Source organism: Tympanuchus pallidicinctus, unplaced genomic scaffold, assembly GCF_026119805.1.
Source record: "Tympanuchus pallidicinctus isolate F22 unplaced genomic scaffold, pur_lepc_1.0 scaffold15, whole genome shotgun sequence".
Classification (NCBI taxonomy): Eukaryota; Metazoa; Chordata; class Aves; order Galliformes; family Phasianidae; genus Tympanuchus; species Tympanuchus pallidicinctus.
In genome coordinates, this window is record NW_026294669.1 from 18,868,856 (window position 1) to 18,893,107 (window position 24,252).

General features: G+C 39.5%; 1 protein-coding gene across 8 annotated transcripts in view; it reads left to right on the forward strand.

Annotated features, from left to right (window-relative positions):
* The window catches only part of MYO3B (myosin IIIB), a 195,584-nt gene extending 183,537 nt beyond the window's left edge, over positions 1-12,047 (forward strand). For 6 of the 8 annotated variants that reach the window (XM_052674958.1, XM_052674959.1, XM_052674956.1 and 3 more), the window contains 3 exons: positions 5,252-5,358; positions 5,733-5,779; positions 7,067-8,354. In XM_052674958.1, coding sequence (XP_052530918.1) covers positions 5,252-5,358; positions 5,733-5,779; positions 7,067-7,202 — 290 coding nt within the window. In that variant the 3' untranslated portion in view covers positions 7,203-8,354. The other 2 variants (XM_052674965.1, XM_052674960.1) reach the window with 2 other exon arrangements.
* The last annotated feature ends 12,205 nt before the right edge of the window (positions 12,048-24,252 follow it).

Consider the following 24,252-nt stretch of genomic DNA (forward strand, 5'->3'; position numbering starts at 1 on the left):
ATTTTAAACATTGCTTAAATTTTCATGAATGTAGACCTTGAGATGTTATGATGAGATCCCATGAGTCTGTGCTAATATTTGCTTATAATTAAGGGTTGCACTTTCATGTTTCGTCTGATATTATAGATTGGAAATCAGATACATGCTTACTATTTTTCTTGGTCATACTGACTTATCTACTTTATTTGCTTACTATGTTAATAATAAATATGGCCCCATTTTCTGTACCGAGCTGCCCTTTCTCCTCATCTGATAAATCTCCCTGTGTCTGAGTGATTACAGAAGGACTACTCATCCTGTGTTGTTAAGTTTGTGTTCACCTGAAACAGAAAAATACAAGGCCTTCCAAACCTTTTTTGGGTGAATGGCTTCAGAAATAAACTGACTGCTCTACTCCACTCCTCAGTATGTATTGGAGTGGATGGAGTCCCTTCAGCAAGGGAGTCAGCGATGCAGCCTGCTTTGTAGCACTGACGCATTGGCAAAGATCCCTTCGGTGCATTCCTTGCTAAAAGTAAGATGTCATCCAGAATTTAGTGCCCTCTCTGTGCTGTACCAGTCTTAAGACAACCTGATTCGCATCTGTGGATTTTACAACTTCCAAATGCAGGTCACCATTTTCTCAGCAGAATTCACCAGATAGGAAGAATTAGAAGTGTTTGGCAAGGTCACCAGCATCATGAGGTTTTTGAAGCAAGGACTTAATCATGAACAGTTGAAGAAGACCCCAACTTTATTTCAGGAGCAGGAATGATGATTGCAGTTCCTCTGAAGAGTATGCCCAGGGCCTGTCTACAAGTTTTCAATATTGAGTCAAGCAGGGCAAATGGGACATCTAAATGAGATTTTCTCTAAGTATCAGAGTGAAGTCATACGCCTCACAGGAAGTCATCAGAAAAACATATTTTTTTTTTTTCCAGGTTTTTCAGCTGTTCTGTAAGTATCAGTCAGGGCCCAAATCGTTGGTGCAGAAGTCCTTGTCTTGTAGCTAAAGAGCATTTCAAAGTCTTTCCCCGTATCTGACTGTCAGCTTGTGCAGCTTTGAGAAAGTCCTTTGCAGTTTATTGAAAGAATGAATTTCTAAACAGAAAATCATCTAAATAAGGTATGGCATATGAAACTTGCTAATTTCTTCAAACTCATTCACTTCAAACTCGGATCTCATGAAAAGTGTCAATGTGGTGGATGTGATGGCTAACTGAAGAAAAATATTTGTTTCAACCATACAAAAACCAAGAAGAAATGCATGGAAATTGAAAGGTGAAAGTAGATACCAGAAATCAAAAAATCTACAAAAAATCTTCTGCAGATTGACTCACAAAGAAATGAATTCACATTAGGTAAGAAGAGACCCATCTGGTATCTTGAATAGTTTTTAACTTCAGCTTTAGTTAAAGTATAGCTTTTCTAAAACCTTCCAATCTCATCTTGAATTTCCATCATACTGCTAATTTTTTTTTTCCTGTCTGATTGCTTTCACTTTGTGCTGTATTTAAATTGGATTTTTCTTCCTCTCGTGGTCTTCAGGCATTTCAGGCCTGTGTTTCCTAGAGTAAAAAGCCCTCCACCACCAGTAATCCTTCTATACAGGAGCTTAGACTTGCTTCAAAACATTCTTATCCTTCTTTTGAAACAATGGAACATCACATTTTAATTTTTGTTGACTGTAAAGCAAATTTTCAAGATCTCAAATTGTTCTCAAAACATTCTGCAGTTTACAGGGCTCTCTCTAAAACAATTCTGCAGTCAACGGTAGAACCATTTCCTTGTTTCTGTGGAGTAGCACTCCACTTTGCTCCCAATCTACTTGATGCTCAGCAGAATATACATAGGATTCCCAAGTCTTCCTTGAGGTGCCATTTTCCAATTGTGCAATTCCCAGTTCTGAAAAATGTAACTTAAATGTCTGACTTTACATTTACTTGAAAACACACATCTTCGTAATCCGTCTGAGCAGTGCAAGCCCCTGGTCTCTGCCGTAACTGATGAATAAGAAGAATAGCTAGTAGTAATAGAAGAGGATTAAATAGAAACCCCATTGGATTGTTTACTTATAAGTATGTACTTTATAGTTAAATTTATCCATTTGCCAGTTTCTAATTCCCTTCACTGTGAGCAACATTAAGGAAGAAATTCTTCACTCATAGGGTGGTGAGACACTGGTACAGGCTGCTCAGAAAAGCTGTGGGTGAAGGTGTTCTAGACCAAGTTTGATGGGTCTCTGGGCAGAATTATCTAGTGCTCGGCAGCCCTGCCCGTGGCAGGGGAGTTCAAACTACATAATCTTTGAGATCCCTTCCAACCTAGCTATTCTATGATTTAGGGATGTTTGCCTAGCTTCAAGCAAGGAAAGGAGGACACTTAGAACCTCAGTCTGTCCTATGCTGGCCAGATCAGCTGACATAGCAAGCTTGTCAGGAGGAGATTTACTTTGTTATTTATGTGCTGTCATGAAGGATTTATTAATTGAGATTGGGAAATTGCTATGTGAATATTTTCTGCTCACTGGAAGAAAAGTTTTCTTCTGGACAAAAGGGAGGCAGTTACCCTACTTGGCTAGTTCAGGCTAGTGCTACAGGACAGCCTGAAGGAAGTGCATGTGTGCACTCTCTTATCCAAATTGTGAATCTGTAGGAAACTTGGGAGTCTGGGCGTGCTGGGCTCTTGGCGCAATTGAGGTGCAACACAAATAATGCACTGGTAATGACACTGGTGCTGCTGCTTTTAGCTTTTCCTATTGGATGCTTTAAGTTTGCCATCAAAGCAAAATGTTATAGAACACCATTTAAACTGCCTATTCAACTGCTGAGTGTTGAGCACATGTTAATGCAGTTTTCTCCAGATATGGTAGTTTATGATAAATGTTACCAGATTTTTTACTGTTCGTGTAGTATGCTGCTAAACACTAAGACAAATGGGCCCACTGAAAGGGTATTTCCTTTGGAGGACACAAGCTGCAGACCACCCATGGAATACACAGGAATAATTAAGCATCAATATAAAAAGCTAGAACAAAATATTAGTGTTTCAGAATCCTAATGAATAAAAGACATTTTAAAAATGAAGACCATACAGATGTTTTGAAAAATAACATGAAGGCCTCAACAGCATCCTGGGGGAAAGAACACAAGAACCCTCCCCCCCCCCCCCCCCATCATGTTGCAGTACTGTTTGAGAAGTTACAAATATTTATGTGGCGTATGCTTTTGGCAAGCTGCAGAGAGATGTGTGAAAGTATGAATAACTGTGAGGCCTGGGGCTTTTTTCATACTGACCTCTTGATAGACTGAAAAAAGTGATTTTTGGAGAGTTATTCAAGAATTACATTGTTGAAAAAAAGAATTTGTATGGCCTTGCAATTGAACACATTTCTTGCAAAGATTGGAATGCCTACTGACCTGATATGGCAGAATACTCTAAGGTCAATTTGAATAACTTTCACTGCAAACAGAAAGAACAGAACATGGCTGCAGCAAGCCTTTGGCAAAAACTGTCAGAGATTTCAGAGAGAAGATTATCATTATCTGCTATCTAAATGTAACGGAAAAAAAACTTTCCAAAGACATGAATAGCACTTGGGAACCCAAGTTCCACAAGTCTTCAAGCATTTTCTGGAGCAGCTTCTGCCTTGTCTGGATTTATACAGTGGAAGTAGCGGGGTCAGCTGTTACAGTCTATTGAGATAGAATAGAAAGGTTTACTGAACTTGAAAAGTATAAATCAATGAAGGTTTGGGTATCATAATTAGCAAGCAGTGCAAGCATATTAGTTAAAATTTATTTTTTATTAATGAAAAAATGTAACCCTTCTCTATAAAATAATTTTTAATTTGAGACCTAACTCTGCAGTCAGCTCCCCGGTGCCATTTAACTTGCCATCAATTCCAGGCATTGTGTGGGAAGATGATGGTGGGCTCAGAGTAAGTGATCCTCTCCCGCAACAAGAACCACAGTTCAATAGTTTCCAAGAGAGTATATCTTAGAGATTTTACCGTGGAGACAGAAAAAAGGCAGTGAAAGAAAATATAGAACAGTCAGTCCTCTGGCTGCAAGGGCCCAAGTGCAACCACCTCTTATACCTCCCTCAGTAACTGCAGAAAAATGCAGTATTTGCAGGCTGTGATCCTGAATATATGATAGACCTTCTTTGTTTACCTGCTTGTTAACAACAAATCTTAAACATGGATTTGTGGGATGAGAGCCCTACATCTGCACAACGCACACTGACTTCAGGTTTGAAATGCTTAAAAGGAGTTCCTGCACTGCTTGATCTTTGTGCTGCTCCTTTGTGTCAGATCACATTTCCCATGCAGTACAGAGTGCAAATGTGCCACCAAAAACTCTCTGTTCACACTGTCATTAAAATAATTTTTAGGAGGGAAATGTCAGAAAAGTCAAAGATATTGAGAGAATTACGTGGAAAATGAATGAGCTTTCTTTACCCACCATTCTGTCTTTCAGTAAATAGTGCTTCTGTTTTGTCCTGAAAGCACTTGTTCTGGTAATCTGAAGGATGTGCCGCAGAAACTCCTGGTGAAATATAGTACAGTGCACCATAATGTCTTTTGTCCTTAACATGGAGAAAAAAAAAAAAAAAAAAAAAGACAAATGAAAATAAAAAGGCTGTCAGTTCTTTTCAGAATCTTTCCTTTCCAAAATATTTCCTTCATCTTTAGCCTCTGCTTTCCAGATGGCTTTAAGCAACTGTTACTCTACAGCACACCACAAATTATATTAAGAAAGTGTAATTCCAAACTAGTTTGATTACTCCGATTAAGCAGAGAGCCACATCAAAAAGTAGCCTTTCTATATAATAAAAATGGTGATAATAGAGTAAGTCTCATAAGTCAAGGAGCTTTATTACCTCCTACTGTAGAAAAACGTCTTTGCTGCTGCTGAAGGATGTATCCCTGGCTGGTCACGGTATCCTCATTTCCTGCTTAGATAGCAGAAGATACTCAGATAAAGAGTGAAAGGAATACGGAGCTGTGTGATTTGTACAGAGGGAAGCATAAAAAAAGGGTTTTAAAAGTAAAAGTGAAGCTATGCTTAAAAACTTGTGTTTGAACTAAGTTTCAAAACAGAAAACAAAGACTTCCCAAGTTTCTTGGGCTCACTTTGAATAGGATAGACTTGCTAATAGATTTGGGACCAAATGGGACAGAAGAAAGGACTGTTTACTGACTAAAATATCCTAAGACGTTCACAGCACCTGGCACAGCTTAAAACTAAATAGTATTATCTTACTGTAGGTTCAGAAAACTGTCTTGAACAGAAGCTGAGAACACCTCGTCGACGATGTCAGCAGCCCAAAATGCTGAATAGCCCTGAGGACAACATGTACTATAACCAGTTAAATGTGAGTTCAAAGTGGCAATAAAGCTGTTTTACTGGCTTTGTTTCCAGTTAATAATTCTGTTATTAATACCTGTTTCAGCCCCTCCAGCCCCACCCCCACGTTCTTCTGCTCTCGTCTTGAACATGTGCTTATGCTCTTTATCTGTTGCTTTCATGTCAGGATGTCTGCCTTCACGGTGAATAATTGATGTGGTTTATCAAAGACGAGCAAGATGCATGCTTCATCAGGCTCACTTGAGCCCTTTGATCAAAAAAATTATGCTGTGACTTCTGATATTATCAGCATCTGCTTGCATTCAACACAAAATCACTTTGAATTAAAAATTAACGACTTGCTGCTTTGCTTTGACTGTGTGTTCTTGGCCCTCTCCACAGGGAACTCTAGAATATCAAGGGAGCAAGAGGAAGCCAAGAAAACTTGGGTAAATATCTATCTTCTTAGTTCTAAGCAACTGTAAACAGAAGAAGTCCTTTGTGATATTACAGAATATGCAAAACTTTCTAGAGAGGCTTCTAAAAATAAACAATTAACATATCTCTGTGCATTGACATTGGACGTTTTCTACAGAAGCAAATGTAAAACTCATATGTAGTGCTGTCTGCAGATACTAGAACTGATTCAAAACAGCTCCCCAGCTTTCTCTGAGTACTCCTGCAAAAATAACCTTTATGTTTTACAATGTGTTTGCCCCTAATGAGTGGTGTCAGATGAAAGGTATTTAACCTGAAGTTCTCTAACCTAGAATATGACCAGCTTTGCAGCTCTTCACTCACAGTGGGTTGCAGCCTTCCTGGGGGAACAGGTTTTAAGAGGCCCTTCATCCCAAGAGAGTGTTGCTTCTTCTCAATTCAGCTGAGTCAGTTCTTGTTGTCTCGTGGACAATTACCACCTGGAAATAGGTACAAATTGAAAAGTCTATGAAAGTCCAATTGGCTACTTTTGAGTGATGAAAACATTTCACTGACTGGTGACACAGATTGGTGAGGACCAGTATATACCGGATCTTGCAAAGGCATCTACTCCAAGATTACATTAGAAGCTTATGTAATATTTTCTCACTTGTTAATTGATCTTCTAAATATAATCAGATGAATAGAAGGTCTTTGGGTCAAGGTTAAAGCCCAAAATTTTGCATGACTGAGCAGAATTTGATTAACTCAATTTCTCCCCACTATTTTAAAAAGTCTGTATTCCTGTTTTGGGAACAAAAGTACTGATATGAGACTTCAGTGCTCAGCATACTTCACCAGAAAATAAAAAAGACCCTTGGTGTCAATAAGGCTTTGCCCAAAAATTAGTGATGTGTTCTTTGGTTCATATGCACAGTAAACTGTCAGCTGAAATGCATTACCAAAATAATACCACATATATGGTACAGACAAAAAAAACCCAACCCCCATTGCTTGAGTGAAATGCCCATTTGATGCAAACAGTTTGTCTATCATTCTGTATAGCTAAAAAAGAAAAACTGTATTGCCTTTCACTGATCCTTAGAACCATTCAGATTCCAATCATAAGCAGTAGCAGCAGAAGAAACATAAAAGGCACGTGTAAAAGCTACACCTTTCTGATCAAATCACTCTAGCCTTTTTTTTCTTTTCTTGCATTAGCACCCTTCATTTTTGCATCCATAGAGAAGTTTCTGTTTCTGGAGATATTGACATAATTGATTTTTTAACTTAATAAATGTTGTTTGTTTTCTTTCAAGCCAAATCAAAGTGCTTGATGGAGAGGATGAGTATTACAAATCACTGTCAGCTGTTGAATCTATCCCTGAAGATGACAGCTGTCTCAGTTCCCCATCTCCTCCTTCTTCAAGAGGAGTGTCTTTTGCTCAAAGCTGAACTTATTCTGTTGACTAACACTGGTAAGAGTATTTTCTTGCCGGTAATCTCTTCTAATTAACTTTGTGCTTGCTTATGTAATCCATTAAAAAAAATAGACATTCAGTTAGCAACTTCCTTTCAGTAATTTAGATCTGGTTTTGCAGATACAAATTGTATTTCTGTAAGCAATTCCAGTAAAGGAAGCAGCGCTACCTGTGCGTGTTGATGTTAACCAGCACATTTCCTTAGCAGCAAGGTTAGTTCACGCAGATCCAGCTCCTTCCTCCCCACTCCCCCAGCTGCTGTTTCCAGCCTGTGCCATCCCGTCTGTTGTGCTGGCACAACTGCTGTGTGGAAAATAAGATCAAGGAACTGATCTATATTAGAAGAACACTGTACTAGAAAGCATCTTTTGGGGTTACGGTGAAAATGCTCTATATTTCCTTAGTTTAATATTAAAACTCTATCATTTATAACTTTGCATGCTGTGAATGGTTTTTAATATTACAAAAATGTGCAGAGTAAATTCATCTAAAGTAATGCGTGTCTTAATGTACTTCATAAGTATTTTTTCTTATGATGTATTAGTTTGCCATAAATAGAATAAATAGAATAAATAGAAAAACTATTTCAAATATAAGAAGCAAAACAGTTTTAATGCTAATATTAGGTGACTGAATCTGACTTCAGATTGCTTCATATAGCCCTTTTGACTGAAACCATCATTATGACTAGGTATTCTTGTTGTCTGTGCAAGTATCTCATATCTTGCTTAACCTGGGCTTAATCTTTGTGCTTGAGTGATTCCTCCACTTCCACAGCTCTTTTGTATATAACATGAAATAATGTCACCTGCAAATTTTTCTACTTGCTTTTCACTTTTTTTCCAAATTCCTAGTGAAACCATTGCTAATTCCTATGGAACAGAGACACTTTGCTGGTAACAACTTCTGTGGAAAAGCTGACTACTTTGCTTTCCTCTCAGCTTCTGACCCACAGTTTTGATTTGTGACAATTCTTTCTTTTCTGTACATCTCTTGTAAAAACTTATGGAAATAAAATTTTCTTATGTGTACTGCCTCAAAAAATCATTTTGAGCAGACTTAATTTTTGATAAATGATGCTGAGTAAATCTGACCATTTGTTATACAGATCTAATGTTGATGCTTGTTTTCATTTCCCCCCCAGTGAGTGCCATGGCCTGTGCTAACAAACCTTCCTCCTTGTGGAGGTGCAGTCCATGCTCATTTGGAGTGCTACAGAATTTCTTGCAATCCAAGTTCATTGGATCCATCTTTTTGACCACAGGATGAGGAAAAATGGCATAGGAAACAAGAGGCAAATATGGCCGGAGCATTCCTAGGCTAGAATAGGGTTTAAAGGTAGATAGTTCAGCATAAGTTTTGTCTCATCGAATAAACCCAGTAGTGAAGTCAGGACAGGGCAGATGAGAACAAGAGGACTCTGTTGTTCCAAGGACAAGCTTTCATTCACTTTTCTCTCACAGCGTGACAATAGTTGCAAGAGGCAACAGTCCTTTAGTTCACTCCTTACTCTCTTCTGCTGTACATCCGGGTGTGGGCTTTAGAGCCTTTAAAACTTAAGGACTCATTAAATTGGTGAGTAGCTGCAGATGTAGATTAGAAGATGCACTACAACCATGAATGGCAGTTAATATGAATTCATACATAAAGGTCAGTTTTCTTTACTTTTTGTCAGAATATAACAAGAAGTATTTGTTATGATCCCTCATCAAAAATAACATCTTTTCCTACATAATGCATACATTCTCCAGGCCCATTAATCTGCAACTTATCTAGATGGAAAATGACTTTTTTTTGAAAACAGTTCAATAACTAAACTATGTTCTTATATTGGCATAGGTCTTAGGGAGCTCTAGCAGTGTTGGTGCTTTGTGGTTTCATCTCTCCTTTCTGATAACAAAGTTTCACTGGGAAAATAATGTTTTATTTTAGTTCAGTGCACATCATTATTATGTATAGTGAGAGTTTATCAATTGTTTCAGTTAAACAGAAGCAAGCCTTCCAGTTAGATATTACATCATGTGTCTATTAACCAAAAGCTTGTCTTACACTGAGTAATGCATTATGAGGAGCAGTTGTATTAATTTCATAAGGAAGTAAAGAGAAGTAAAAAAAAAATTATAATTCAGAAAAGCACTTAAGCTGAAACCCAAGTCCTGCTGAAACCAATGAAATTTCAGGTTATGATTAAGTGCTTTGCTGAATGGGCCAAGTTCACAGCTTCAGAATATTAAATAACAAGCACAAACAAAAGGCAAATGCTCTCTAGATGCATTCCTTAGGTTCTTCTGTTTCTTCTTCCCTATTATTGAGTTTGCATCAATCTTAGTCATCAGAAACGGACTTCAAAAGATCTTATGTCATATTTTGAGCACTCTTGAATTGCATGGAAAGGGTAAAATATAACATTTTCCTTGTCATATGAAATGCCACTATCTACATCTGATATAACTTTTCATATTGGTTTAATGTCACTAATATTTTTATTTGAAGTTACTATCTGAGAACCACTGCGGAGCTATGCGTTCTGAGTCAGAACTGTGCATGAAGCTGGTCTGTGCTTGGCTTTATTTCATAACTCACCCCTTTCTTCATATGCTGTTTGGCTGACTCACTTCATACTCACCACGTAACACTCTTGAGGTGGGTTTTCTTCATCTTTACTTTAGTACACATGTATCCCTTTAGATTATTAAGGGCCATCTCAACATTGTGCTGCTGGTGACGAGTTGGCAGAACAGATTTTCACAGTTAAATGTGCAAAAAAAAAAAAAAAGAATTTTAAAAAATATAGTTCTGAAAATATATGAGATGGGATACAAACACAGATGCATAATGTGCCCCAAGAAATAGGGAGAAGCAGTGCAAGAGACATGTCAGTCTGATGGTCACAGTCAGTGAGCACGTCAGCACAAACTGCTCAGATTTTCTCAATTGGTTTATTATTTATTATTACATTCTGATTTATTTTCTTTCACGTATATTGTCCTGAAATATTAATGTGTTTTGCTTAATAGTTCATAACATCCTGTTCTTAATATTTTATAAAAGACTTTGAATCCTGTTATGAAAAAGAAAATTTCATAGACCGTGTCTGTAATACATTTAACACATTTCAGTGAATGAGAGAGTAAAGAGTGACGACCAACAAGAGATTTTAGTAGATCCTTCCGCAGACCCTAATGGCACTAGCAGCCAGTTCTGCCTTCCAGCTCTGGCAGCATGAAAACTCTCTGTGCCAACACACATTGGGCAGGGAGCTTTTGGAGATCAGTCCCTTTCATTTGGTAATTTTAAACTTGCTTCTCACTTAAACATTTACATCACTTCAGTAACATAAAGGGACCTTAGAATAGGAGTAAATTGCAGCCCTCTTAAATTTGCCCCCACTGTGACCTCCCTCACCCATATGCCATGAGAGTGGTGGAAAGGGCTTTTGTGTACTGAGGATCTTTTCAGTAGTCCCCATCGCACCATCTGAGGAGCAAATACTTAGAAGCTTATAAAATATACATCTATATAATGTAAAAGTAGAAACTTTGCTGAGACCAGTCAGACCAAAAGCTGATGTTCCTTTTGGTGGCAATGACCACATTTTTTAAGCAGTAGATACTTTTCCCCCAGTACTGAACAGCTACTGATTGTCTTGTGTTATTTACTGTAGTTGCATAATGCTTTTAGAAATGTATTCTCACGTAATATTTTGTTCTATATTATATAACTGTGTTTGTACTTCCAAGTAATTATCCCATCATCTTTTAATTCCACCGAGTTCCTAACTTCTGGTATGTTGTGGTTATGAGAACTGTGCATGGCACATGCAAACAAAGTGGATTTTTTTGTTTGCGGTTTAAAGAGAATGAATTTATTTAAACATGGTCCTTTCTAATGGAATAGGGTGCCTTCTAACAGCATTGTCAGCAAGTAAGAAGGAGCTACCAGTTATTTTCTTCACACTACTTTTTACACACCTCTGGTGCACTTCTCATTCCATATAAATGGCTACAGACCATAAGGATTTGTAAGAAGTCTCTTCGTGTTGCTATTTTCCATACTTAAGTCTCTTCAACTTTTACTGCATCTTATTTAACAGTAGTCTTAACTGAATGATTTCTAACCTTTGTTGGTATAACCAACATCCATTACAGTGATAGAAAATGTTTTTATTTACTTACATATTCTATTCTGTTTAAAAACAGACACAGATTTAAATGTAGACAATATTAAAAATTAAAAGTAGAGGAAATGTAGCGTCTATAGATCCAGCAGTCTTATTCAATATTGAACTCAGTAAACTGTAGGAAATCAAGGTGTTTCATACCTGGTAATGCGGCTGTCTCTGATGGAGCAATATATGCAATACATGCCCAGTTCCCACAGCATTAATGCTCAGTGCTCTCATTTCAGTATCTGTTGATCTTTACCTGGTTTCACATGTATGAGAACAGATGATCAATTCTCACATTTTAGAGCTCAAGTCCATAACTGTAAGTAGAAATTCACAAGTTTCTTTTTCAGCAAAAATGAAGAAGAAGTACACAGTTACGCAAAAAGATATTTGACATTATGGACAGGGAGTAAGAAGGTAATTTTGTAGTGGAAGCAAAGGACTGGAAGTCAAGGTATCTGAGTGGTACAAGTTGCTATTTTATATCAGATTTGCATTTATGTAAAATCAGATTTAAGCCCCAAGCTTAAATGTTGCCTTTTTTGTTTGTTTGCTTGTGTTTAAGGTTATATTTGAATACTTAGTTCCTTTCTCTTAAAAGAATTGAACATGCACAGAGATGTTGCTTTTGTACTGTAAAAGAGTTAGCAATGAAATAAATAACTGAAGTCAACCATATTCTTACTTCTCATTCCTAATTTTTTTTTTTTCTCAAAACAGAAGGAGAATTTTGGGAGACAACCAAACTCTGGCATTTTTTAATGTCTTCTGGTTAACCAGATACATAATAGTACATACGATTTAAAATAAGGCCATATGGCACAGAAGTGTCATCCTCTGTAGGAAACAACTAAGTAGTTTTAGTTCTGGTATATGCACAAGACATGGCATCTGATAATCTTACCTATCCTCCTTTTTACTCAGATAATGAGATATTAAAAATAATGTCAGTTTTATTGCTAGCATCAGAAGTATGTTTTGTTAGTGTGCCTTTTCTTTAAGACAGTTCACCCCCGAGAGGAGTTGTAGCAGAATGCTTAGTTAACAGAAAATGTTTCTGCATGACAGCAAAGCAGGATTTCAGACTGACAGAAGCGGCACGGGATGCTGTAAGAAGCCAAGACCTGGGAGCAGCCCTCTAGGCCTGAGCTAGAGGTTATAAAGTCAGTCAGAGTCTTTGTGTCTCCTTTGTGCTGGGACTGGAACTGTGGAGGGAAGAGGCCAACAATTCAGAATAATAGCACACTGTGTCTTCAAACTCAGGCTGATGCCATGATTCATCTTAATGAATTTCCCAAGAATTATTGGAAATTATTTTATTACACGCATAAATCCAGTATCAGTCAGAAAAATAAATATATGCAGTGTGTTACTGGGGGAATGTTTACTGTAGCACTCATGCTGTGATGCTAGAGGACATAGGAACAGATAAGTGAAAAACACATCTTGGAGTTACGTTTCCACAAACTAGATTACATATTATTGATCAGGCTAGCAGTAGATTAAATCCCTTGCTTTTTTTGAGAGCCCTATTTTTTTAACTAAGTTGCAGAGAAAGATCATTTTTCCACAATTTAAATAGCATTTTGTAAGGTTGTTGGGAAATGGAGATGCCAAGTAGGTAGATTAACATTTGTGTTCTGCAGAAGACCGAAGTCCCAGTTTCTGAACAGTCTCCAGTGAACACTGGATTTGAAGCTCTCAGCAAAACCAATATGGCCACAACACAGACTGGAGGTAGTCAGCTGGGCTGGAGCACAGAACTGGGAGGGAGGGAAACCTGTCTAGGCTGTGTCCCAAAATTATCATCCTATGGATCATGGCAAGTGTCAGGTGAAGATATCTGTCTAAAACAGTAGCAGAAGAGGGGTATTCTGATGTGAGATGTGTAGATGGGATGGCTGAGCCTGGGATGGGGTGGCAGGGCTTTGTGGTTCTGGTGGATGTGATTCTCATAGAGCTCTCTATTCCGGGAGGTGATGATACGGAATTGCTGCTGGAGTCCTTAGCAAGGAGAGGGGAATGTAGAAGAGGTGTTTTCACAAATGGTGTGATGTAGTTTATTCACTGCTTTCTGTTCTTACTGCTGCTCCCAGGTACAAGCAAGAAATAACACAGTTAATGCAACTGGAGCAGTTAGGTAAAGGCTGATCTGACAGAGCAGCTCCTACTGAGATCACAACGTCCTTGAAACAGAAACTTCTGATTTTGTAATTCCTACCACCGCAGGAATGAACTCAGCTAAGAAGCATAATTACAAATAATCTAATAATTTGAGAAAATTGATAATCTAAGATCCCCAGTTCTCATACAGATTTCTAAGACTGCTGAATGCTGTCGGTGAAGCAAGAGAAGCTGCTTAATCTGTCAGTCCACACAGCTGAAACTTGGGACAAGGCAGTATATTAAGGACACTGCCACTGCTTTGTCTCTGTGTCTCGAGATGAAAGTAAACTAAAAGAGAAATAGTGAATGTAACCAGTGTTCTTTGTATTCTTGATAGGATTGGTATGATGAAAGCTCACTTTCACATTCAAAGATAATTCCTGTATTTAATGCAAGCAGAGACAATTTATTTCATAACATTGATCTGTTAGAAATGAAGTTTTGAAAGAAAAGCAAAATGAGAGGCTACATGAAACTGTATCTTGTGATTACTTGTGTTGGAGTCTTCAGCATTTTGAACTCAATGCAGATTTACAGTTGAATTCCAATTGGAAATTGGTATTGATTGATCGTGTTGCTCATTTAACATTCCAGCATGCTGCAACAATAATGCAACAGACTGTGATAGAATGGGACGTGATCTAACAGGACATGACCGGTGGGATGAGAGCATAGCTCTGGGTCTGCTGGTAGTGCTGTGCAGTAGTTCAGGTTGGCATCTTATGTGCTTTGATTGTTCATTTCATTTCACTGTCATCCTACTGAGTTGAACACTTTAAAAGACACAGCGTTTTTCCATCTGTAAGTCATGGAAAGACAGATGGATACAGAGAAACTCCACCTACAGCACCTTGACTGAATGCCATTGCCCACTTAGTGGTAGAAAAATCCCTTCTGGAGAATTAAAATGCCCCTAAATATCTTTTATTGTGAAAGGCTCTCTAGTACAGGAAATTACTAATCTCTTAAAATTGAAATATTTGTGATTTGTCTTTTCTTAATGAGCCCAAGTAAAACCAACTGCTTCTTATCAACAGAGCTGCTATATTATAAACACCACTTCTGTTACACCAAAGTTAATCCCCAGTCATGTTAGGAGAAACTCATCCTTATTAAAGTAACATTAAGAGTTTCTTTTTATCGATCTGCTCCTTTCACTTAATGATAGGAACTTACTGATGTTTTAATAATAACCTTGCAAGCTTTATCTCATTTTACTTCAATGTGAGTTACAGAAAGATGCTATGGAAACTAACTTAGCATAAACATTTTGCAGATGTCTTTAAAGGTTAGGGGAAAAAAAAGATTTAGTTGCACTGCATGTTAACAAAGATGGCTGAAAAACTACAAGATAAAAGAGAGCCTGGAGTAGGAACATCAAAGAATTGTTAATGACAAGAAATACCATTAGGGTTAGCATCCCCTTTGTTTCAGCCCCCTCACACCTGCAGTGTGTTGCAGATTCTGCCTTTGTTGGCACATCTGAATTACTTCCATTAGCATTTATAGAAAAGTGGCTGCAAAACAACAGAAATGTACCCTGGGTTTTCACTGTTTCTCCAAGAAGTCTGATATTAGGTTCTCTGTGGGTTTCCTTCAAGGTACAGTATCTTATTGTAAAGGAGACCATAGACCCAGGATTCCGATGATTGCAAATGAGCGAGGTTGAAAGGAGAGGATCGCTTTTGTTGCTGCTGGAGAACTAATATAAGCAACTACAAGAAGCGCACATAAGAAGCTCAGACATTAGCAATAGCAAAATCAGAGCGTGAAATTCAGATTAGCCCTCCACAGGCTGTGAGAGGGAGGGGGTATTGGAAGACTTGGCATGGCTAAAGGTGTAACCTGTTTCATTTGGCCCCTGAAAATTTTTAACAGATGGTGGGACCAGCTGTCTTTTTCAGCCATTTAATAAACTCTTCGGTGGTAACAGTTTGGGAAGTGGGGGGTTTTGAGTCTTAGGCCAGAGGAAAAAATAAAGAAATCTGTCCCAATTGTCTTTGCCAAATAGCGAAGTCTGGAAACATTATGAAAAGTTAAAGTGAAAAATCTAATTGATGATACTGTCCTGATTATGCGTTTCAGCAGCAGAGGAAAAAAGGGCTATTAGTGCCCAAGTGGAACAGTGCTCAAAAAAACGCCTATTATGTTGTTATCTTTATCTGTCACTTTAATTTCAGTTCTTGCAAAGGAGGCACATAATGAGAAATTTAAAATGAGCTGTATGATGAGAAACTGTCTTACTTTTTGAGACATGATACTACGTCAATGTCTTGTATAAAAACCAAACCCAAATATATGCTGTGGATAAGATCAAGTTCACACAGTGAACTTATTCTAACTTGCATAGCACAGTGATATATAATGAAAATAAACTGCCAGTATAGAAGCATATGATGTTTGGGCTCTAGTAACCTTAGTGGTATGTGAGAGTTTGCTTATTCTGAGTTTACCCAAAAAAAAACAAAACAAACAAACAAAAAAAACCATTAGAATCCGCTTTCTTCAGTTAAATTATTTTCTAAAAAATTAACATTTCCAACACAACACTTAAATGGCAACTCTCAATTATAGGAGATGTTTTATTTAAAAAGCATGTCTAGTGTCTTTGAACAGAACAGTTCTTTTTGCACATTTACATGCTACCCAGCTGAGCAGCCAACCCTTCCATTTGACAAGGGCTTTGTTCTGCCTACAGGCCTATTATAAGCCCTAGATTGTTTGCCCTTAATAAATTGCAACAATAAGACAGAAACCTCTTTCAAGTTAAGAGAAATAAAACACGTTGCCTACATTGCAAAGCATATGAAGTTCAGTAATGACAACAGAAACATATCTACTAAATCTCATTTACTTTGCACCGACATCACCGCGGTTAAGATAGCCCAGAAAGGTTAGCATCTTTCCATACACTGAACAAAAGATTAAAGAAAACAACAGTGGGACAAAACAGCTCTAGCTACTGTTTCGAGCATTTTGCTTTCTCCTTCATGATATAAGATCATACTGGATGCTATGTAGAGAGGCTACTGGGAGTTAACCTGAAAATAAACGTGAAAGTAATTCAGTGTAGCACAGAAGAAAATGTTTTTAACTAAAATAAAATGTGCTTTTATATTAGGGAGAGAGAGAAAAAAAAAGAGTGGCAATTACTCAAATTAAAGAATTTATACTACTCTCTAGTGTGTCGGTGTTTGTCAGCTCCTGTGTGCCTGTTGGGCTGTCCCCTCAATCACAAAGCCCTACCAATTTTGCTTTTATAGCAACTAATGGACATTCTTCTGTGGCACAAGTGTTGGTTGGGAGCTTGTGATCTTAAACAAAATCGCTGAGTCCTGTTTATGGGGCCCCGTTTGTAGCATTCAGCTGCCAGCTGTGTTGTTTGTGTTTGCTATAAGTTGTTAGACATGGACACCTTTGTTGAGCTTAGATCTTCGGCGTATTTTCTTCACTTTAGCTAGAAATTCCCAATGATTTTTACAGTGTATCTGCAAATTATGAAGAAAATAGGAGGCAGTGTGCAACAAGAACAGACACCTTGAAATCCGTTTGCAACAGAAAAATTAAAGAAGGTGAGCTTACTTGTCAATAAATCACTAGTAATGGAAATAATTTAAAAGAGCTGTCTCTGTTAGAAACTTGTTAGTAACTCGACGCAGTGTTTTCAGAAATAAATTCCAGTCATTGGTTCATTTATAGTTTACATTTTTTAAATGCTTTCTTTTAATTTGCAGATGGAAGTCCTGAGGATATAAATATTTCTTTGCTTTGATAATAAGAAAAGGACACTTGGTACTGGGAAGTGATGCTGGCAGTTGAAAGTGCAGCAATACAAACTTTCAAAGGAAATGTAGTGTTTATAACACATATTGATTCCTTTGCTTTAAAGGCTACTTTTTATTCTTTTAAGGAGTTTTTGACCCATAGATGACACTGTTGAGGACTATTAGTTGTTTCTTGGGAACGTTTGGTATTTTAAATACCTCTGCTTTTCCTCTCTTAAGCCACAGCATGCAGGAAACGCCACAGTCACCCTGCTCTGGCAGGAAGAAGGAACTTAAGATGAAGGTGGCCGTGGCTTTTTCCTCTCCTGTCTTCTTTTGTGTCACAAAGAATTAAAGGCAATTCTTCATTGTCTCTGCCACGGTGCAGTGAAAAGATGCCAGCTTCGCCGCTTCTCCCAACTGCTGCACAGACCCAAAGAGAGCACGTCATTTGTTATTTCTGAGAGGGCAGAGCCGTCGTGTCTTACCCTGCTGCTTCCAACAGGGTTCATCTCCATTGTATCCAAATCTGGATGACACTTGGGTGAAGAATTTTAAGGGATGGACATGAGAGATTTTTGATGAAGGAGGAAAAAAATGGACTTAGGAACAACAAAGTAGAAAAATACAGTGTGAGAGGTTTAGAAGAAAAGAGAGGAAACCACCTGAGAGAAGAAGGGGGGAAAAAAAAAGGAGAGAAACATTGGTTTTAAGGAAGAGGCAACCTTGAGTGAATTTTAAGTTTTTAAGATGATCCCTATTATGGGCTATGATGAAGCCTCAAATCTTTTTGGAGAGCCTCTGGAGATGCATGTAATATTGTAGTAGAAAGCCACTTGGAGATGCTTTGGAAACTTCTTGAGGAGACAAGTGGTATAGTTACTGTGAATCCAAATAATTGCTTTTAGAATGCAGAGGTACAAATGGAATGGTAATTGGAGTTCCATAACTAAAGACAAATAAAATGTATCAGATCTAAAACTCCTAGATGTTCTAAACACTCGCTTTTCAACAATAGAAAATCACCATGATATTAAAATTCAGTATCCTGGGATCTGATTCCGTTTCTGAAATCACAGAATATCTTCACTTTTTGATGATGCAAAGTAAAACTTTTTTTTTTTCCTCTGGGCCTGCGACATTGCAAGGAATCAGGTTTTAAAGACAGTAAAACTAGTATATTTTATATTTTATAAACCTACAGTAAGGTTTAGAAATAATCTTTCCTGTCATAAATCACTTTGAGTTTACAGAAAATGTCAACATGAGAAGAACAGAAAGAAACATCCCTGGGATTTGATTTTCAAAAAGAGCAATTGTTCGGTATGCTACAAACTTTGTAGTTGGGACTCCAGAGAGATGGCTCACTGGTAGGTGATAAAAATCTTAGACAGGTGAGAAATATGCTGTTTGTGAGCCTTCCTATGCAGAGATTTGTTTTTTGAGAATGTTGATGTCTAAAAAACTTATTTTCATATTTTCTGGGGCTTCACTGTGTCACAAGAAATTCTTTGCTTCTTCAGACAAATTGCATAGAAGATGATGTATCTCTATATCTATACCATACATTTATGTTGTCACCTCCGAATTAAACTGATCAAGGAATATCAGATAAATACCAACAGAACAAAATACATCACTGATTTTTCAAGCTCCAGCCTGTAAAAACACGATTCACCCAACTATCTGAATATTGCTTATTCTTTTTTTCTCCAGACATAAAGATCTCAGATGGTTATAGCCCAATTACAATTAAGCACATAATCTGTCTGCTTAGCTAGGCTGAATCTGGGTGCTTTCATTAAAATCACAGTGTTTGTGGTTTTGGTAAAATACTTAATCAGCAGCTGGAAAATCATGTTTACCAATAGCTCACATACAATCTAATGGGTAGCATGACAAATTTGTTCTTAGTGCCCTAGGAGTCTTCATTGAGCATTCTATATATCATGCATAGCTGAAGATAACAGCAACACAACCTGGACTGAAAGTTAAGACATGCAGGAAGGCCACTGAACAAGGTACAGGCAGAAAACATTTTCTGTGTCCTAAATTGTTCTGAATGGCCAAGAATAGAAAGCACCACAAACAGTCCAGACTTCCATGATGCAAGCATGCATGTTATGTTATACCTGCCTGTAGGACTGGGAGGCAGCCAAATGCCAATCAGCAAGGAGCTGGAATGAATGTTTTCCCCAGTAGGGGAAAACACCCAGTATCCCCCAATCAAACTGACACAGAAATATGGTTGTCTGGTGGTCTCTTAGGAATTAGCAAGTACCTGAATTTTTCTGCTCAGTACACTCAGTGTTAGAATTACAGAGGCACACTATGCCCACCTAAAAGACATTTTGCCTTTATAAAGAAAGGTGTGAGGCTCAATTCTTCAGTTTCCATCTGCTGCTCTACTGTCCACTAGGCTGGGTAGAAATATTTGTGGTGGGCATGTTGGCTTATCATTGCACTTGCACAGGCCGCATGCTTGTTATCTTCTCTCCTCAGCAGCTTCCTACAGAAAGATTGTTATCTGCTCATAATTCAAAGCTGCTGAGAGGATACAAGAGTCAAGAGAGACTGACTTGAAATTGGGGGTGAGGGTTGAGGAAAAAAGGGCAATGAGATGGAACGTTCTGACAATGTGGTCCCAAGTTAGATGCCTCTTCAGTAGTTTTAGGATGTGATGTGGGGGTTAAGATGTGTTGTCTCCTGTGGTTTCCTTTGGTAAGAGTGGAATAATAACACACTACTTCTTTATAGAAGAGGTGTGAAGATAAATGCTTTAAGACCATGTTCTCAGCACTGCAGTGACAAGTACAACAGATTGACTGCAGCTCCTCCCAAAACACGCACCTCACAGTTTGACAGCAGTTCTACTCAGGCCTGTCTCAAGGCTTTGCTCACTGATCCAGTTCCCATGTTTCCCCAGCTCCACAGCTGCTCCTGTCATTCAGACAAATCTCCTGAATTGGGCCTGTTGCTTTGATACCCCTCTCTGTGCCCACCCTACTCCTGGGTGACATTCCCTGTCCCTGGTAGGTTGGCTGGTGTATGTAGAGATGGCAAAAGGTGGTCTGTGAAAACTATCTGGACTGCTTGCTGGGAACAAGAAGAACAAGAAAGTGGAAATAAAGTTTCCACCCTTTGAATAGATAGATAGATGTAAGAATATGCCTGTGTAGAGACTTCTGAGTGAAATGTTATTTTAGCCAAAAAAGAACACCCTACAGAGATGAAAACAGCTTCAATCAATCATTCAGGGCAAACTGAGCTGCTCCATTCAGTTTGGTATTCTCATTACCCGTGACCCCAGCACCAGCATGTATGCAGCCATGCCCACTCCTAGTTCTCCTGGCAGATCTCAGCACTAGTACAGTGTGAGCTCTCAGGTTGCTTTTCTGCCTCACCACAAGTGACAGCCTTTTGCCTCTGTCTCCCTTGTGAAATGCTGTCTTGCACAGGAAAAGGAGATCAAACACATCCACCCTGTAACATACAAACAGAGCCAGGATCTGGCAAGTGAGGGGCTGCCGGAATACCAGCAGAGAGAAGATTCTGCTGCAGCCTAACAAGAAGGTCCTGGCCCCAGGCTGCTCCCTCCTGGCTTGTTGCATCTGAGCAGCGGCGCTGCTCCACTCTGTGCAGCTGCTTCCCATATCCTACATACTCTGCTACTGATTTCTGGTTTTTGATGCTTAACTTCAAGCAGTGCAAGTAGCCTGTAAAGAACAGTGGAGCATATACCAAAGGAAAGAGCAAAGGTGACTGAATTGCGTTGTTTGTAGGTAAGAATGAGCAAATACTGATCAACTGAGGTGCCTCTGACTGGCAGAGCAATAGCAAACAGAGGAAGTGGTTTGTTTTAATAGACAATGTGATCAAAATCTCTGTGAGGGCCGTAAAATAGAGAGCAGCCACTGAAGTGATGACCATTGAGGCATATGGTATCTAAATTAACAGGGAGCGTAGCATCTCCCAGGAGGAGGTCATCAGGGTATCGCGAGGCTGGGGCAGAAGGCTCCTTTTGTCTCTTCCTACATTAAATTCCTGAGATAAGGTAACACTATACTCACATGGAAAACCAGATAAAACTGGAAACGCAATGGGTTATTTTGAGTCTTTGACGCCAAGTTTAATGGATAAGGCTGTGCACATTGCTGGAACTCTTGTTATCCTTTCTGGGGAGGGTGGGAAGAACTACCTCTAATCCCTGTGTGTGATTTCTAAATCTTGATTTAAGAGGGATTTTGATTACTCTGTTCTCTTATAAACACTGTTTAACTTCTAGAATGCAAATGATCTTTTCCTTAATTTAGAGCCAAGTAAATGAGAATAGGCAGGAGAAATTCATAAATCAACTGATAACTATATCTCATTAAAGAGAATCATTGGCACTATGGAACAGCTTCTTTCTGAATCACTGCATGTGCCAAGTATTCTTAGCGTGAAAAATGTACCAAAGCATGAGGCTGCCTCAGTTCTTATGGGCAGCAACTCCACTCACTGCTGTATGAATTCTGCTGTGGCACAACTCTGTAGTTGAGTGTATCACTACAGATACTTGGTTGTTTTGTTTGTTTGTTTGTTTGTTTGTTTGTTTCTCCAGCCTTTCTTATTTTAAGATGAAAAATGTGGGGAAATGGTCCCTTTTGGTTTCCTGTGGCCTCCTGAGAAGCGATCAGTGATGCTCAATAACAGATTTCTTCTGAATCCCATTATTCGGGTTTGGATCTCATGTGACAGAGCTGTGCCATTTGGACACTGGAGTCCCAGCACTGCAGCATCATAATCTCTTTCTCTCTCACATTTCCCAGCATTAAGAACTGGCTATTTTAGACTAAGGGATAGGTAATTTAGATTAAGAATGCATTTCCATTTTATTGCATTATCTGTCCTTGACCACAGTGCCTTCTCTCTTTCATATATTTTATGTGATACTCTCTGCTCGGTAAAGCTAGAGTATGGGGCTTCCTGCACGTAGGATGAAAAACAGGGATATGAGATTTACTGAGGGAGAGAAGCCCGATAGAGTACCCTATTCTGCTTGCCCTCCATGTCACATGTTCTAGAAGAGTGAGGAATATGCTGCTTTTTGTTAGGCTGGAGCTGGAGCCATGGCCATGCTGGTGGCCCTGCCTCTGAGAGGAATGCCCTTTTTCCTCTCCTTGTCCTGTGTTCTCAAAACAGCTGGCCAAGCAGTGCAGCCCTGGGTGAAAAGGGCTTACTGAAGAGTGATGTGAAATGTGACTCATGGCCAGTTTAGGATGATGGTTTGGCTTGGCATGACCAGCTAGTGGGACATGTCTCAGCTGGCACTCCCTGGTCACTGCTGCTTCACTTTGGGGTCCTGAGCTCTGGGCAGAGCTGGGATGGTTTGGTGAAGAGTTTCATGAGCAACAGCCTGGTAATGTCTGAGAGGAAGGCAAGGGGTTCCTCTTTCTAAACCCGGTGCTGCTGTGTGTGTGGCCACAGATGTTGTCTTGGAAAGATGGGATGGAAACTGGCCCTGCTGCAGAGAATATAGCAAGAACATATTTGTGTTTGTATAGCAGGGTAGAAAGCGTAAGACAACTGCCATATACATTTGGAATCATTTTGCTGATACTAATTTATTTCTGTGTAAATTTTTGTTTGAATAGTTTGCATCATTTATGCACTTACCTGCACCAGTGAGGCATCAAGGTTTGAAGTGAAATAGAAGCAAACCATGCACCACATTTCTGAGAAGACCTTTTTGTCCATCCTCCAGGGCCGCTTTCGTGTATTTTTCTGCCCAACTAAGGTGAGAGTTCTTTCATCTTCATAGCCAAAGCTTTTCCCAGATCTCCTTGGTACCCCAGGCCCACGTCAGCAACTGTGTGATGGGCCAGTGCCACCCAGAGCCAGAGCTCACCCAGCGCCTGCAGTGCTGGGGCCCCAGCAGATGCCAGCAGCCAGGCCAAAACCTGCTGGCTGCCGGCTGTGTGCCAGCTGTGCTGGGGCTTGCTGCCTGCTGGGAGTACACCACTGCCCTGAGGACCACTTCTGGCAGTGCTGGGAGTACTTTGAGGTTTGTTTTTTCCGCTGGATTCATCTCAAAAGCTCTCCCCATGATGGTGAGCACTCACCCACGTGGTGTCAGTAGGCACAAGGAGCACTGCCTGCTTTTCACTAACATGTATGCATTGCTGGAATAAGCTACCTTACAAATTTAGAGTGTCTAGGGAGGGTCTCGAGGCTGTTTCCCTTGGCAGCACCTCCTTCCCAACAAACCGTCAGTCCCACTCGGCTTTTTTTCCCACCTTTTATTTCTCCTCAGAGAGTCTGTTCAGAGCACTCGCACTTGGTGAGAAAAAGTATGGGTTTGTGGAGCACTCCTGTTCAGCAGCAGTCTTTGAAGAATTTGTTGTTTCAGAAGTGACTCCTGAAATGCTGAAAAACACTGCTCTTAGAAAATGTATTTTTGGCACCTAACTGTTGTGCAATGACATTACAAGCTCACAGAGTAACAGGTGCACTTTTGCAGTGCTGGATCAATCCACTGAGCCAAACCCAGGGCAGTGTGGCAGCCGTGCCATCACCCCAAGCGTGGGCTGAGCAGGGCTCCTCTGCACAGAGACAGGCAGTACAATGAATTACGAGATCCGGTTTTGAAACAGTTCGCTGCTGGGCCTCCCGCCCGCCACGGCCGTCTTGTCGCAGCGCTCCCGCCGTGCCGGTGGCCCCTGGGCTTTACGCGGCTGCTGCGGGCGGGATGTGACACGGGGTCGGGTTCTGCTTCTCCCCGGTATTCCGCGCGGAGCCGTGGGAGAGGACTCGGCGCTTTAATCCCTTCAAAAGACAGCGGCCTAATTCAGCTCTACGACTCTTGGAAGTCTTTGAACGGACGGCGATTGTTTCCACGGGAAAGGCAGATAAGGATCTCTGTGCCAGCGTTTAAAGGGCCTGCG